This window comes from Pelmatolapia mariae, linkage group LG7 (genome assembly GCF_036321145.2).
Source record: "Pelmatolapia mariae isolate MD_Pm_ZW linkage group LG7, Pm_UMD_F_2, whole genome shotgun sequence".
In the NCBI taxonomy this organism is placed as follows: domain Eukaryota; kingdom Metazoa; phylum Chordata; class Actinopteri; order Cichliformes; family Cichlidae; genus Pelmatolapia; species Pelmatolapia mariae.
In genome coordinates this window covers 50,292,828-50,310,269 of record NC_086233.1, presented here as the reverse complement: position 1 = coordinate 50,310,269, position 17,442 = coordinate 50,292,828, and the positions used below count along the sequence as shown (strand labels likewise).

General features: G+C 38.8%; 1 protein-coding gene across 1 annotated transcript; it reads right to left on the bottom strand.

Annotated features, from left to right (window-relative positions):
- Window positions 1-17,269, bottom strand: LOC134631811 (mucin-2-like). The gene is made up of 43 exons (XM_063480366.1): window positions 17,194-17,269; window positions 16,802-17,057; window positions 15,976-16,090; window positions 15,535-15,625; window positions 15,314-15,447; window positions 15,001-15,217; window positions 14,643-14,768; window positions 14,433-14,547; window positions 14,197-14,347; window positions 13,962-14,075; window positions 13,812-13,881; window positions 13,570-13,707; window positions 13,004-13,168; window positions 12,756-12,850; window positions 12,546-12,672; window positions 12,183-12,438; window positions 11,995-12,047; window positions 11,797-11,900; window positions 11,514-11,665; window positions 11,256-11,394; window positions 10,707-10,820; window positions 10,409-10,588; window positions 9,922-10,161; window positions 9,675-9,831; window positions 7,564-7,692; window positions 6,465-7,462; window positions 6,135-6,306; window positions 5,808-6,061; window positions 5,519-5,699; window positions 5,242-5,431; window positions 4,955-5,130; window positions 4,764-4,833; window positions 4,509-4,603; window positions 4,390-4,421; window positions 4,118-4,295; window positions 3,927-4,031; window positions 1,637-1,677; window positions 1,427-1,549; window positions 1,198-1,296; window positions 939-1,067; window positions 801-840; window positions 315-438; window positions 1-211 (listed from the first exon to the last, which is right to left on the bottom strand). The coding sequence occupies exons 1-43, from the start codon at window positions 17,267-17,269 to the stop codon at window positions 1-3; spliced, it is 6,732 nt and encodes a 2,243-aa protein (XP_063336436.1).
- Between the last annotated feature and the right edge of the window lie 173 nt (window positions 17,270-17,442).

Sequence of the window (17,442 nt, the reverse complement as noted above, 5' to 3'; positions counted from 1 at the left end):
TCACAGCAGTGTGAAGCTTCTCTTCCTGCGATCATGATGTTCAGCAGCTCTGGTACAGTCCGTCTTGGTACAACCACACTGCTCCACATACATGTATGTGTAGGGGACCGTGTCTCCATTCAGGCAGACCAGGTCAACAGTGCGATTGCTGAAGTTTATCTCCTTACAGCATGAGCAGGAATGCTCCATCGCTGCTGCTGCTTTAGAGTACCTAAAGAAAGCAGGGGACAGGATTATTAATATACTCAAAGTGTAAAGTAACACTTTTTGTAACTTTCCAGGGAAATATGAGATAATAGTAAAGGTATCCTTACATGGTGTAAGTGTTGCAGGATCCTTCACAATATGGCATCTCTACCTCCTGGGCAGACTGACAACCGTTGACTGTAATATGGGTTTTCATGGACATTAACTTGCATCCCTTCTCCTTCTCCTCACCTTTTACAAAAAAGATGTTGAGTTAGTTTCTTTTATTCCTATTTAATGTAAATCTATCCATCCATTCTGTTCCGCTTATCCAGATGTCATAGGCTGAAAGGCAGGTACATCCTGGACAGGTCAACACTGTCATAGGGCTAACACAGACAGACAACCATTCACACTTCACGCCTATGTGGAATTTAGAATCACCAGTTAACCTAAGAGAGAACCCATGCAGACACAAGGAGTCCACACAGAAAGACCCCGGCTAGATGGGGGATACAAAACAAGTCCCTTCCTGCTGTGAGGCAACAATGTTATCCACCACACCACCGTGCTGCCCCTGATTAAAATGTTAAATATCAAAATGTTATACTCACAAATTTTGCAACAGCCGTTTGCTGAAGTTTGAATTGTGTCCTAACGAGGAAAATATACAACATTAACAAAATTTGTTTCATTTCATTTCAGATAGATACAGTCAATCAATCAAGATACATTTTTAAAAGCATACTTACAGGTTGGCAGTTGCTCTCTTGGAATGGTGGGCAGACAGTCTGTGAATGGCTTGCTGTTAAAGTCTCACCATTCTTGACACAGGTGTAATGTTCACATTTATTCCCCGGTGGTGACCAGGTTTCTCCTTGCTAGAAAGCAGTGAGATAGATGTATACAAAAATCCATACAAACTTAGTAGTATTTATTTAAATACACAAATATGCACTTATTGCTTGTTTGGCTTAGATGAATTAACACATGAAGTTACAAACAGCTTACAGCCAAGAGTTGTTTGGCTCCATTAATATTGACAACACAGTGTGTCTGTACACACTTCCCGCAGCATTCATCAGAATCACTTTCCACATATTCATATCCCTGTGAGACACAGAGAGAGATGGCACATTTAGCTTGTGAAGGCCAATCTAGCAGGTAAAACACTAAAGCCACCAAAGGAAAACAAACTGGGATGTATGGTGTAAGTGAAGATGACGGCTTTGTCTCTTACCACATCACAGCTTTTTTTACATTTTTGATCCACGCAAATTATTTGTAATAGACGAGATTTGGGGTCAATTTCATTGGCACACGTACAATGCTGGCATGGCTTCACAGGAACTGAAGAACCAGGCTGGCAAATAAAGACAAAAAGCCATATTATGTGCATCCTTAAAGGTGAAAAGGCAAGAAAATAAAAAATCATCTGCTTCTTATTTACCTGGTATTCAGTTGCTCTGTGAACACAAACTCTTTTAGGTTCTAGGAAAGAGTTAGACAAAGACAAGGTGAATTGCATGAAAATGTATGTATGTATGTATGTATGTATGTATGTATGTATGTATTTCATTCTTGTGGTTTACTCTTTCAGTTCAATGAAATATATTAAAAAAAAACAAAAAAAAAACACCCATCTCGCCCCTGCGGGCGGTTTATCCTTCAAGCTCGGGTCCTCTACCAGAGGCCTGGGAGCTTGAGGGTCCTGCGCAGTATACACGAATACATCACGAAGATGGCCCCAACTGACAGCGTGCTCAGTGAATACCTCAGGCAGCAGAAACCCAAGAAAGAGGAGGAAGGCGAGGAACCATCATGGAAGGACAGGCCCCTGCACGGTATGTACCACCGGCAGATAGCGGAGGTGGCTGATATCCAGAAATCCTACCAGTGGCTTGACAAAGCTGGACTGAAAGACAGCACGGAGGCACTAATCATGGCAGCACAGGAACAAGCACTGAGCACAAGATCCATAGAGGCTGGGGTCTATCACACCAGGCAAGACCCCAGGTGCAGGCTGTGTAAAGATGCCCCTGAGACAATCCAGCACATAACAGCAGGGTGCAAGATGCTAGCAGGCAAGGCATACATGGAACGCCATAACCAAGTGGCCAGCATAGTGTACAGGAACATCTGTGCTGAGTATAACCTGGAAGTCCCGAGGTCAAAATGGGAGATGCCCCCAAGGGTGATGGAGAATGACCGAGCTAAGATCCTGTGGGACTTCCAGATACAGACGGACAAAATGGTGGTGGCTAACCAACCAGACATAGTGGTGGTAGACAAACAGAAGAAGACGGCTGTAGTGATCGATGTAGCGGTTCCGAATGACAGCAATATCAGGAAGAAGGAACACGAGAAGCTGGAGAAATACCAAGGGCTCAGAGAAGAGCTCGAGAGGATGTGGAGGGTGAAGGTAACGGTGGTCCCCGTGGTAATCGGAGCACTAGGTGCGGTGACTCCCAAGCTAGGCGAGTGGCTCCAGCAGATCCCGGGAACAACATCGGAGATCTCTGTCCAGAAGAGCGCAGTCCTGGGAACAGCTAAGATACTGCGCAGGATATATATATATGGATATATATATATGTATGTATGTATGTATGTATGTATGTGTATATATATATATATATATATATATATATATATATATATATATATATATATACTAGGGGTGCAACGATACTCGTATCGATATTGAACCGTTCGATACAGTGCTTTCGGTTCGGTACGCATGTGTATCGATCAATACAAGATTTTTAATTTATTTTATCAACTTTTCTTCTGACGATGCTGTCTGTGTTGAGAGCTCAGTGGATCTGCGTTCGACTACTCCGCCTAGGCTGCACTGTCGAGCGCAGATCCACTGAGCACAGCGCAAGCTAGCAAGACAGAAGCTTAGCTCGTTGCAACATGGTAAATTGAACCTCCCCCACCCTCATTCAGATCTGGCCTTTGGAACTATTTTGGTCTTCATGTGAAGTATGACCCTGAAGGTAAGCGCATCATGGACAAAAGTAAAACAGTATGTCGGATGTGCCACGCAATGCTCAATTACATGGGTGGGAACTACTGCGTTAGTGCAGTTTGCTCGTTAACGTGTTGACGCTGTCCAGCCCCACTCACGGGGCGATCCGCGGTAGCTCGTTAACGGAGATTTGCCGTGTTGTGGCGTTAACGTCATTTCAGATTAACGCTGACAGCACTAGTGAGAACACAATGAATATGACTGCACATTTACTCCGACATCATCCTAGTGCAAAGACAAGTGGAAGCAGACAAAAACAACAAGCACGCATGCTACAGACTTTACCCGAGTCATTTAGACAGCCGTTAGCACATGATTCTCCTTATGGGGACCTGATATGTTTAATATGCTGCTGAGAGTATACCCCAGAAGAAGCGTATAGTATAGCTTTTATTTTGGAAAGAGCCATTTCTCTGTAATAAACTCTCTTTTCCAAAGATGAGGGATTTCTCCATCAGATATTTATTTTTTTATTACTTTGTCATTTCAGCAACATTAAATTTAAAAACTGTACTTTTGAGTTAAAATATATATTTATAATTTTAATAAATGACAAATTAAAAAGGCATGAACATTTTTTTGTATCGAAAAAATATCGAACCGTGACACCAAAGTATTGAACCGAACCGAACCGTGAATTTTGTGTATCGTTGCACCCCTAATATATACATAGTTTGTGTGTGTGTTCAAACTGTATTCATGAACTTACCACATTTATGTTCTGCACAGCATTTTCCATCAGGAAGCCCAACAACTGTCTTATGTCCAATTTGACAGTTCATATGGGTGACTGGGCAGGTGTCAGGTTGACACTCTGCAGAGATTACATCACAGTGAGGAACTACCACAATCACATAACATTCTGAAAAATGTAATGAGCTTTGATACTACATGTCTTACGGCAAACATAGGTAGAACAGCAGGGGTCGGATGGACTGTTCTGGTTGACAAGGACAAACCCAGGAGCAGAGCAGTTTGTAGTGGCTGATGGTGGGCACACTTTAGGCTTGCAAGTCACAGACTTGGTGGATTCGTCACAGATGCAGTCCTGGCATTTGTACTCAAATCTTTCATTGAACTGAAAGAGTAAACCACAAGAATTAATTATTTTTCTCCTGCAAGTAAATAATAAAAACTAGAATTTCAGGTGAAAAAAAAAAACAGAAGATCACCTCACGAGGAATGCCCTCAGGATCAAGACATCCTGTTCAAAAATTTAAAAGTCAGTAAAACTATATCATATAGTTACGTCAGTAGTAGTAAATTAAAAATATATTTTTAAAGTAATTACCACATTTTTCAACACATATTCCAGACTTCTGGTTGAAGAGTTTCATTCCATCAGGACAAAAGCAGCCCTCAGTAGTGTAGTTTATAGTTGGTCCACTTGGTCCAAGTTACAGTGAAACAGCAGTTAAATTCATTCAGTAAAGTCGATAGACAGTGTCACTTTTACTTATTGCCACTATAAACATTTCTTTATTGCCACATTTTGTTATAATCATATTCCCAGGAAATATTTTTGCATAGTTTTGCAGAAACTTACTCGTCTTCACAGGTTGGCTGTTCTGCAGGACCACAAGGCTTGTAAACCTTCCCTAATGGGCATTCACCAGCTGATGATGAAGAAAAGAACTTCATTGTTTTGTGTTTTGGCTTTAATAAACACGCTGACAAATTGTCACTTGTGATTCCAACCAATCCAAAACCTTTACAAAATGATGAGGGGCTGCTTACCACACACTGTGGTGTGGTTCCTCCAGTGAATGCAAACTCCAGCCTGAGCACAGGCTGCAGCATAAGTCTGTAAACTTGTGCACTTCAGTTTTTCATTTGAAGCATGACAGCTATCAAAAACACAGCCTTTGTAGAAATTTTCTGGAGAGACAAACGGATGGCACTCTGCGAAGAGACTGTTTAAAAAAAAAAAGACAACAATAAATTTATTTTTCTTTTAAATGCAAACTAATGCAAACTACTATAGTACAGGAATAAACTGTTGCAAAAGATCAGATAATGCTTACTTAGTATTAAGCAGATCACACACGGGGTCTGATTTGCATGATTGGGCACTGATTGGTTGTGCACGTGGTGCTGTGCACGTGGTGTTGTCAGAGGTGTTAACAAACCAAGAGTCAGCCATCACTGCACAGCTTTCCACCAGCTTAGCTTCACGCGACATGCAGTCATCAGCCTGGTTATTGTTGCATGTTCCTGAAAACAGTAATAAAACAGTTAATATTACAGTCTAACCTCAAACTAAGGGTTGAAAAATATGGCCACTTTAGGGTACGGTCTTACCACAATGGCCCTGTGTATTATTGCCAAAGTACTTGAATGGAAGGAATACCCTGAAGCCAACTATTCCAAATTCAATAACCACTTTTAGTTTAGGAATCTCTAAAATCAGTTTAAGACCTGAATTCACGATTTCAACATCCTCTTTATAAGGTAGTTTCAAACGTGCTTTATTTTTCAGTGCCTACAAAAGAATAAAAGTTCCATTTGTAAAAACACAACAAAATCTATCTTGGTTATTTTGCAGAAATTGTACAATAAAACGTTGGCATTCATATATGTATAAATTTACCTCCAACTGTACAGCTCCAAGAAGATCATGATTAGTATTAATAAGTGTGATGTTTTGTGATTCATATGATACTGTTAACGATCGTGGACAAGAAACATCTTCAATGGGATCACAAAACTCATTATCAATGTAAATACTTAAGTTATACGTTGAATTCCTTTCTTCCATTAAGACATAAGTACACTCTCCTTGATAACTGTAGTAAAGTCCATCAAATGTGCTGTAATGAGGATCTCCCCACCCTTCACATACACCTGGAAAAGAAAGAAAAAATATTTAAGGGAGGAAAAAAACATGAATGGAACAAATCTTTTGATTCATACTTACAATCACAAGCATAGTATGGACAAAAGCAGATGTCATACTCCAGAACTGGTTCCATTCCATTGGTGCAAGTTATGTTTTTAAGAGGTGGACATTCATATGGAAGAATTTCTACTGTTCTGTTCTCTATGCATCTGGCCAATATGCATTCACACAATTCAAAGATCTCATTTTTCTTGAAGAAAATAGCACAAAGAAAAATAGCAAAGGTATTTTAAGATATTTTTCCAAAAACTATGCAAGAAGTTAGTTACTAAACAAGTCAAAATAGTTATGTCTCATTAAATATAAAGTTATTGAAAACATTTTTATGTGATAAATTAAGGGTCTTACCGAAACACCCCAGTCAGGGCAGTCCACTTTCTTTGTTGTTGCGGTTATAGTTGTATTTGGAGATGTGGAGGAGGTGGTAGTTGGAGTCGTGGTGGTAGTTGTGGTTGGAGTTGTGGTAGTAGTTGTAGTCGTGGTAGTTGTAGATGTGGTGGTAGTTGGAGTCGTGGTGGTAGTTGGAGTCGTGGTGGTAGTCGTAGTTGGAGTTGTGGTAGTTGTAGATGTGGTGGTAGTTGTAGTCGTGGTGGTAGTTGTAGTTGTAGTCGTGGTGGTAGTTGGAGTTGTGGTAGTTGTAGTTGGAGTCGTGGTAGTTGTAGATGTGGTGGTAGTTGTAGTTGTGGTGGTAGTTGTAGTTGTGGTTGTAGTGGTGGTAGTTGGAGTTGTGGTAGTAGTTGGAGTCGTGGTAGTGGTGGTGGTGGTAGTTGGAGTCGTGGTGGTAGTTGTAGTTGTGGTGGTAGTAGGAGATGTAGTTGTGGTTGAACATATCTCACAACATACCCTGATCTCGTAGTCAAAACACTTTCTTGGAGGCTCTTTCTGGTCCTCTCCTCTACATATTAAACCAATGTCCAGTTCACAAGTAACACTTTGTTTAGTTTCATTCACAAAGTCATCAAAGGTTTTGTCCGGGTACAATACTGCTCTACACTCAATATTCTGAATATTTTCACATATTGTTTTATTACTGTATGTGATGTTTTTATATGTTTCCCAGTCACTTTTGTCCATTGGATCATCCACATCATACCACTCTGACCACTCACATTTGGGACTTGGAAGGCAAGTAGTCATGGTTATTGTGTTTGTACTTGTGGTAGTTGTAGGAGTGGGTGTAGTTGTTGTAGTAGGAGGTGTAGTTGTGGTAGTAATTGTAGTTGGAGGTATAATTATAGTTTTGGTAGTGGTAGTGGGAGGTGTCGTTGAAGATGGACATATATCCACACATTTTTTGTTTTTCTCATCAAATATGGGCTTATGTTCTGGGCATACAGGGTAACAGCCTGTAAAAAGGAAATTACATAATAAAACCTTATTCAACATGTTTGAATGGGACATTAATCTGATTTAAGGCCATACAAACTAACACGACTTAACGTCTTACCTTCCAGGTTGAGTATTGGATTTGGACATACACCTTCTGGATTCAAACAGGTTTTGTAGCACGGAGGGTGGCAAGGATGATAGTGCCAAATGCATTCTGTTGGGTCATTGTAGTAGTCACAATAGACAGCTAGGGAAAGAGGATACAAATGATGCTATTTATTTAGACAATTGAAATGTTGATTAAAATATATTATATTTCTAAGTGACTGAAAGAAATACTTAGTTTGAGCTATATTTTGAAATTTCTTTCAGACTTTTCATGATGGAGCACATTAGGTGATAAAATAAAAAGATGAGATTGAGATTAATTATAATTGACCCTGACCATATTATAGATTGAGTTTATATTGAAATGTGTTCCATATGCAAATGTAACACACTGATTAAAATATTGTCTGCAATATATTTGATCTTAGTTTACAGCCACAGTGTCTTTACTTACTACGCATGCAAATATGTGGGATGCATTTTACTTTGACCTCCACTCAATGTTCCACTATGAAAACATGTTTTTATTTATTTATTTATCTGCCACTTGATCATTATTATTATTATTATTATTATTATTATTATTATTATTATTATTATTATTATTATTATTATTAATGTATTTATTTTATTATTATTTTTGAAACTTTTAAGTTATTACAAATGTAACAGACATGACTGTGGAATAGGAAAGGGAAAGATGTAGACAAGAGAAGTTCAAGAAAAGAAGGACGGAAAGAAAAACAGAGGGGAAGAGGGACAGTGAGAGAAGACAGTAAAAATCCACTGGATCACTGCCTGGAAGAAAAAAAAAGAAAACAAGCAAAAAGAGAACAACACAGTAGGAAGACTGCAACAATAACTTAGATAAGTAAGTATAACTAACAGTAAATAATAAATACTCAATATTACTGAGCAGCACGTAAGACTCACAACCCACGGTATGCTTTGAGGCAGCAGCCAAGGAATATAGTGTGTGTCTGTGAACACCCATGTGTTCACCTGTATGCACACCTGTATGCATGAGCGCCAAAGAGCCCAAGGAGGATCACTGGAGGAGCAGCCGCACCACCCTCCTGGAAAGAGCTCCAGAGAGAGCTCCAGAAAGGGGGTCACCCAGCAGCCACAGTGCACAAGCTACAGGGGGCTGTGGTGACATGCCTGCAAGCTCCACCAGCAGCCAGCTGTACCAGAGCGGCCTGGGCCCAGATAGGCCCGAGGGCCCCGCACCCACCGGAAGGGGCCCAACCTTTTATTTTTACATAGAAAAATCGTGTTATCTAAGAATGATCCCTCTATAACTATATATCCTTTTCCATAGAGTCCAACATGATATATTACAGTTTTTTGTATTTTTGGGGTGGCTGTAGCTTTGGTGGTAGAACAGGTCACCTACTAACCAGAAGGTTGGTGGTTTGATCCCAATCTGCTCCAGTCTGCATGCCAAATATCCTTGGGCAAGATACTAACCCCATGTTGCTCTCCAATGCATCCATCAGAGTATGAATGCATGTGAATGTTAGATAGGAAGCACTTAGAAACAGCGTAGGAAAAAAGTGCTTGTGTAAATGGACAAGTTGTGTAAAGCACTTTGGGTGCTCAGAGTAGAAAAGGTCTATATAAGAACCAGTCCATTTACCATTTAAGCTAACAAACCGAGCACCGACTCTGGAACAATCACTTTGCTACATTCATTTTCTTTTGCAATTTAACATGTAATTAGCTTTTATAAAGATACACACAGTTTAATACCAAATTTGGTATTCAGCTGCAATCTGCAAACTCACAGATAGATGTCACTAAATCCTGCACACTGTTTAATTAATAGTCTGAATATGTTTGTAAAATGAAAGAATACAGTTTCAGATGTTTCATAAATTTGCAACAACAGATGTCCAGTTTGGTTCTTATTGTTATTGAGTGTAGCTTGATACAGAAAAGGTTAAGTTTATTAATGAATAACAATATAAAAAGTACAAGAAATGACGTAGTATGTTTCCTGAGCAGACTGATATATAACACAGAGATTTCTGTAGTTGTTAACACTATGCTCACAAGAATTTAAGTCAGGTGTCAGAAAAGGTTGGAAAATCGAATTTTTTTTAAAAAAAAGTTACTTACGACAGATCTCTGGAGTTCTCCAATCAATGCAAACATCATGCTCATTGCAAGCCTGAGCATAAGCTGCAACTGCTGTGCAGAAACATTCACAGTCTCCTCCAGTGTCACAGGCACATGAGTCTTTCATGCAGTTTTCATAAAATGGAAAGGGGCTAACCTATACAGTGGTGCAAATTTGATGATGAGTTTTTTAGAGTTTAGTGTTTTAGATTTGCATGAATGTGTAGAAATTACATATTGTCGTTACCTTTTGGTGGCATTCTTTAAATGTTTCTCCAATTATGATCCTACACATCTTGTTTGCCCAGTGATGTCGACCGGGTGCTACTGCGCAAGGATCAATGTTCTCCTCCACATCTGGACAAGAGCTAGACTCTTTCCAGCTATTTGCAAATTCAAGTAGATTGTTTACCACCAGCTGACCCTGGGTGGTGTAGTCATTCTGTCCATCACCATCAAAATTTCCACACAGGCCACACACCTCTCCCTGTGCAGTCATAAGCAATTAAGCAATGTATGATGTTGATAAATATAAAAAATAGTGCTTTTCATTTACCATACATTTCATTAACATATTAGGCTCCTCTAAGAATTGTTTTTCTTTTTTATAAATGATTCTGTGTATTTCTTCAATACTTGGTATTGAAAACAACTATGTGGTGAGACAAAAAGGATACACTGTATTAAAAATATCAAAAATGTAAGAATTTAGTGTAACAGTTACTGTAACTCACGCTGTGCACTGGTTCCAGCAGGATCACAACAGCTGCTTTGCGATCCCAGATCACTACCACACCGATGTCAGATTCTATAACCACATACAAGCCAAGCTCCCATATTCTACACTCGATCTGAGGTCCATGTCCCAGATAATCCTTTTTAAATCTTCCCTTTGATAATGTAATTTGTGTTCCCTGTAATGAAGGAAAAGAAATTTCTGTTGGTTCAATTGCAATGCTAAAAACATATTTCTTTAGATTTGCTATTGTTGGCGTGAGAAAACTTTGTGTGTTTGTTTGTATCTGATCTTACTCCCAGCTGAATTCTGATTTCTTTAGGGCAGGTGGTGCCCGTAGAGCCACAAGGTGTATTTTCAGTGATAACTCTGAAAAAGTTGTTGTGCACTGTTTTATTGCCACAGTTGTTCTGTAAAAAATAAAGAGAATTATAAAACTCTTTGTTTCTTGTGGTTAAGGTAGAACATAAAAGGAGTAAGATCGTGGACTCAAGCATTATATATTTACCAACCGCCTTTGATCTTTATGTAACGACTTTTGGAGTCACAGTGTAGGTAATTCATTAGTCTTAACTGTGTCTAAAATCTTTACATTTAGAAAAAAGGATTTTCTGATTGCTGATATTATTTAAAATATAGAGCCTTTGCTCCTTGCAATTTTTAAGTAACTGTATTTGATGAACAAAAGATACAGTGTGAATGGCATGTACACTATTTTTTTTACTAAGGAAATTAGAGTTGCATGACAGACTTCACTCCTAACTATTCAGTGTTAATTTTTAACAGAAACATTGGATGAGGGCAAAGGAGACAGCTGTGTTTCAGATTTGGCATGCATTATTTACCTTTACAGCAATATAGCCACACTGTCCTTGAAACGCATATGTTTTCTGATCAAATGTAGTGTAGTGACCACTTCCATAAATAAAGCAAGTTGCTGGACATTTTTTCTTTGTACACACCCAGTTTCCACTTTGGCAGATACTAAATGTATCAAAAAAGGTAAATATATAATCTCAATATTGTGAGAAAAACATGCCATATATGTCAAATACTGTTTATTACTCTACAATATTTAATTAGAGAATAAAATAAGGTCCTACCAGGTGTTGCACAGGTTTGGCATTCGTGTTCCAGAGGCATAGAGATGGCCTTCATATTTGCATGGACAGTCACTTTCTTTCACACAGAAACCTTTACCATCATCAAGGAGGCCACTGGGACACCGACAACCAGATTCACACTCAGTGGCATCCTGGGAAGATACAAAGACCACATTGATAAAAACTAAAAAAAAAAATTTCAGACACTGTCAAAAATTGTCAACTATTGAGTGTATGCGTATAACATGAAATATTTTTTTTTCACAGCATTGAACCAACTCACACAAACATCATTGTCCAGATTTAAACAAGTTCGAGCACACTGCACTCCAACATCTCCTGCGCTTGCAGTGGAGCAGTTGAAGTATTGTTTAGGAGAAGGGCAAGCTGTAGAAACTGTAGGAAAAAAGTACAAATTGCTTTATATATACTGTATATTGTCTTAACAAAATGCTTGCATTGAAGAAGAAAAAAAACTGACTTGACATGTGGGTTCCTTCAGAATGGCAATGAAGAACTCCGTTGGTGCATACGCTAGAAAAAGACACCGAAAATATAAAAATGCAACACAAAAAGCCAAGTTTGTGTAAATCAATCACACTACATGTATTACAGTCCTGCTTAATTCTTAGTTTAGGATGTTTCATTTGAAATCCTGAAGTGACTCACCAGCGCTCGTTGTTGATGCTGATGGACTTGCCTGACCTAATGTAGACATTATTATGGTAACAGGGACACTTTGCCACTGGGACACAGATGCCGTTGTCATCTAGGTAGTGACCCTCAGCGCAGGAACAGCCATCCACAGGCAAGAAATCAGAGGTGCAGCTCTGCTGCTTTAAGCTCAATGATCTGCAAGTCAGTTGGCATCTCTGATGTTTGTAAGAGAAGGTCTGAGATTCTGGGCAGTTCTTGGTGTATTTGTCTGTTTTGCAGAAAATATGACAGTGATTACTTCATAGTTTTGGACTAACTAATAAAAGAGAACATGCTCATCAAACTTCATTACTGAGCTGTTTCAGATACCCTTACCGCACACATTCTCTCTCCAGTCTGTCAAGAACACTCCCTTTGATGCACAAGCTCTGGCATAGGAGGAGAAAACAGCACACAGGCAGTCCTCGCTCTTCTCACAGTTACAGCTAGCATAAGTACATCGCTGCAGGAAACAGTGAACACATTTTTAATGTATTACAGTCCCACCGTATTTAGTTAAAGACACACAGATAGATTTTGTTGTACCTTGTAGTAAATCTCAGGATCCACCACAGAATGGCACTCTGCAAAGGTACTATTTGGCTGTCGTAGCAAGCTGCACCAGTGTTTGGCATACATTTCTAAAAGTAGATAAATAGTAATAATTTTAATTTCTTGTTTGTATTTCTTGCTTGTTTAAATATGTTACATTTAGAGCCTGGAAAATCAGTTTCAAGCAAATGATAGCAATTACAGAAATACAGTTGATGGACAAAAGAAACTTTCCAGTTTACCATTTTCCATACTGAGAGAACAAGGGTCATCAAGTCTGTCTTCTCTGTCTTGGCATATATAGCTAGCCCTCCAGGAGTTACTAAAAGCTGCTGCACTTCCCTCCACAATTCCCTGACGAGTGTTCATGTCATCAGACAGGACCATGTTGTAGTTCCCACATAAACCTAAAAATTACAGATATTTCAGAAAGAAATTATAATAAAATGCAAATAAGGATGCCAAATAAACAAATATCTGAAACCAAGTGATTTTTAATGCCTTGCTTATTGGGTGGTATTCAGAATGGGGCGATCCTGAGATCATCTTAGGTCACATAAAACATAATTTCTAGCTCTAAGAGTGGACGAGACCATTTATTTCAGCCTAGTAGCCAAAACGGGTTTAAGGCACGTCTCTGGTCACCCAGCCTCCACCCGGACCTCAATATGTTGTTACAAACCCAAAATTATGATCAAGTATTTCAAGTGTTTAATTTTTAAAGAAAAACTGAGTGCAGTAAATAGTTATTTAATAAATGCATATTAGTCCTCATGATATAATGCTTTAAGACTAATATAAAACTTACCGCGTGTCTTTTCTCTGTAGCTCTGCTCCAGGCTGACATAAACTTGCATGAGGGGCACATGTTGGATCTGAATTTGCAAACCAAAACTGGTCTGGAGGATGATGTGAAAGGATGAAGCGTGGAATATACTGATATCCACTGTGAATGAAGAGAAACACAAAAATCTGTTTGACTAACTTCTTACGTATCAGCATAAATGAAAGTAACATCTTAAATCTTAAGTTCCTTATTTTCTGACAAACCTGTGTAGTGCGGCAAACTGATAATCTGCATATTCTGCTTTACTGTGCCATCAGCAGTGAATGTTAACACCTGAATAAAAACAGAATTGATCATTAGGGTGTTGCAGCTGTCAGTATCTATTTAAAGCATGAGCCCAGTATTGAACTCACATTGTTTCTGTCATTGTTCAGCAGGATTTTGATGGTCTTCAGACAAGTGTCATACTCTTGGTGTGTACATGGTACCAGTTGGACCAGAATGGTAAACTTAGGGCTTGCATCATCCTGAAATATACATAATGTGAGCTCAAGAAAAAAAAATTAGCCTAATCCATTATTTTTACCTTACATGTGCCTAACACAGTATTGTCTAAAATTCGATAGTACAAAGCTAATGCTCATTTACCTTTCTTTCCACCTTGGCCAGGGTGTAGTAACAGTCTCCGTGGAAGGTGAAGTCTTTCCCATCAAAGGTGGTTAAATGTGAACCTTCTTCAACCGCACACGTAGAAGGTGTTGAAAGACTTTCACAAGCCCATCTACCCTCAAAACACGTGCTGAAAAACAAACAAATTCATTAAGATATCAAAATATATGAACACATTGTAAAAAATTACATTCTGGTAGCATTATGAACATTACCATTCCTCTCGCTCCTGTCTGTAAACTTCACCAGATTCATAGATTTTTCCATGCTTGCACTGGCATTCAGACTGAGCAATACACCCCCTCATGGAAATGTCATCGAACACGGTTCCTGAAATGGAAAGTTGGTGTTTGATGATGGAGTCCCATGAAAAGAGAAGCTTTAACAGGTGTGTAGAAAGAAAGTTATTTGACATGAGCGCTAACCAGGAGGACAGAAGCAGCCGTCCATTTTGTGGTCTTCACAGAATGAGCTTGTGTCTTGATGCGTGCAGGTATCCACACAAGGGGATCCACTCTCTTCATAAACCATGTTGAATGGGCACTGTTTGGCTGTGAAGGAAGTGGGAATTTACGCAAAGTGTTTAAACATCAACTTGTTGAAGTTTTTCACTTGAGTGTAACAACAGCAGATTTTTTCTGTGCACTTATTTTACTTCTGACATTTGCCAAATTTCAACATATAGTTGGCTCAGGTGATTTCAGTGTTTTGGTAGTCTCTCTACACCTTAATATATAAAATACAAAAATAAAAGCCAAACGGAAAGAGAAAACTAAATTTTACCACAGAACTCAGAAGTCCTCCAGTTGGGAGGCTCCCCTCCTGCATGGGAACACTGTCGAGAGAACTCAGAGAGTGTGCTGCAGACACAAAAGTCATCTGAATGGTTGGTACAGCCACACATGTCCTGCACACAGGCCTGAATGTAAGGGTCAGGGTCAATCAGTTTGGTGCAGGAGCTCCAGGTTTCAGCATGCAGCATCTCTTCACAGGTGTTTTGCTAAAAGACAGTAAACACGTGCACAATTATTTAATGCAAATAAAAACCATCAGATCTCTTTTGTTAAACCTGGCTGAAGTAGGTAACAAAACTCACAAACTCTTTGCATGACTCTGGCACATTCATAGCTTCCTGTGACACATCTTCCTCTTCATATGGGTCCTCACAATCATCATTTGGACGATGGACTTTATGTATGTTACCAAACTCAGTGGGGCTGATTTTGCGACCTTTTGCATACAATTACATTAGTAGGGACACACAATAGTCAGCATATTGAAGATTTTAAAAAGTAATAAATGATGAACAGCTTTTACCATCAAGGAGGAACTCATTGTAGACTGGAACACCGTTAAAATCTCCACAAAGTCCACAAGTGCGGTTAGTGTAATCATTATCAATTTCCACCTTAAACGCGGAGTAAAGGTTAGAAAAAGTTTTTGAAGCCAGACATGCCATGTTTTACATATTAAAATATATAAAATGACAAAACAAAATGAAAGATTGCATCAAAGTTGCCACATATAAGGACTTTACATGTATGCAAGGACAATAGTAACCACTGTAACTATTGTTCTCCTTGTAGTAAACCAGGTAGTCGGCAATTCAACTCAAATGCAGTGTATTTATTTAAATGTCACACAGACAAAAATATAAAAATATGGCAAAGTATTTCTGGAGGTTGGGCTGTTAGTCATTAATGAAAGAAATGTGTAAAAAAAAATGTCCTATTGGATCTGTCTGTTTTAGGGATTTACCATGACTGCGTCATCAAGGTTCCACATGACAATGATGCCAACTTTGGACTGGAGCTTGATGTAGACTGCATTTCTTTCCACTTGTACTCCGGCCTGGTAGTGTGGAAGTTTGACACTGAGAAGAAAGATAATATCTTTTTAACAATTATAATTCATTTATTTCTATAATTAACATTATATAAGAAACATCTCTGTACTGAATAAAGTCTTTTGCATTATAAATCACTCTGTGTACTTCAAATGTTCACTCATATTGCCATACTTAAGAATACTGTCTGGAAGCCTGGGTTAATGTATAAAAAACTTTAATTCAGTCATTATCTAAACTTCAGGAAAAAGCAACGGGAATCATTAAATGAAGCCAGATTTAGAGACCACACTAACATTGGAGAAAATGAGCAGAAAGTTAAATTTGAAGACAAACAACAGTTAAAACCTTTTGCATTTCCATTTGTGGAGCAAAATTGCGGAACAGTTTTCCAGTGAACTTACAGCAATGTTCAAGCATTATTCAGTTCAAAGAAATTTTTTGAAACCTGCTTTGGAAGAATGTGAAATTAATGAAATTGATGACTGATAATATATATAAAATGATGTTAATTTAATGTGATTTTTATGAGAGTATACAAGTGCTGAGGGGAAGTGTGGGTAATGATGAACATGGTGAATACATAAAGTGTTAAACATCATGTGGTGATTAAAAAGTATGTACATCCTACTCCATTTCAGACTTGATGATTGATTGATTGATTCATGTCATTAGGAATGTGTGTATATATTGGTTTTATATATCTGAGACTTTTTTTTTGTTGTTGTTTAAACTTACGGCAGGTCGTTCACAGTGACCACATCCTTGCTGAGGTGAAATACAAAATCGCTGATGGTGACCACCACATAACTGACTGTCGGGTTTCCATCGTTTTCCTTCCTCTTCATGTGCACAGAGAACTCTGGGAAGGTGTCATGGCAGTCAGAGACCAGGTTGTATTCACACATGCCAGGAAACTGGTACACATCACCATCGAACGTCTTAAAATGCTCCCTGCCCCATGTGCTACAGATGCTGCTCACATGGTTGCTGACTGGAAAAACATTCACATAAATAAAAGCTGAATATTGGTGGAAGTATTATAAATGGTGTGTTCATATATGCATAAATGAAGAAAATTATTTAAATCATTAAGGTTTAAAAGCAGACCAAAATTATTTGAGCCTTACCCAGTCCAGCTTGGATCTCAGTGACATGGGCTATAGTCAAAGCAAGGAAACACAACCCCACCGAACTCCCCCTCATTGTTGCCACTGTGGACTTGCTGTTCCCAGAGTGGGTAATGTAGAGAGTGGTTCTTGACAGCCTTTTATATTGAGATCTGACCCTTTTTTTTCCTCACACCTCTTTCTGAGTAAGACGTGAAGATTTATTGCCAGTCGTGGCAAACATGTGCTGGATGGCTGTCCAACGCCCTT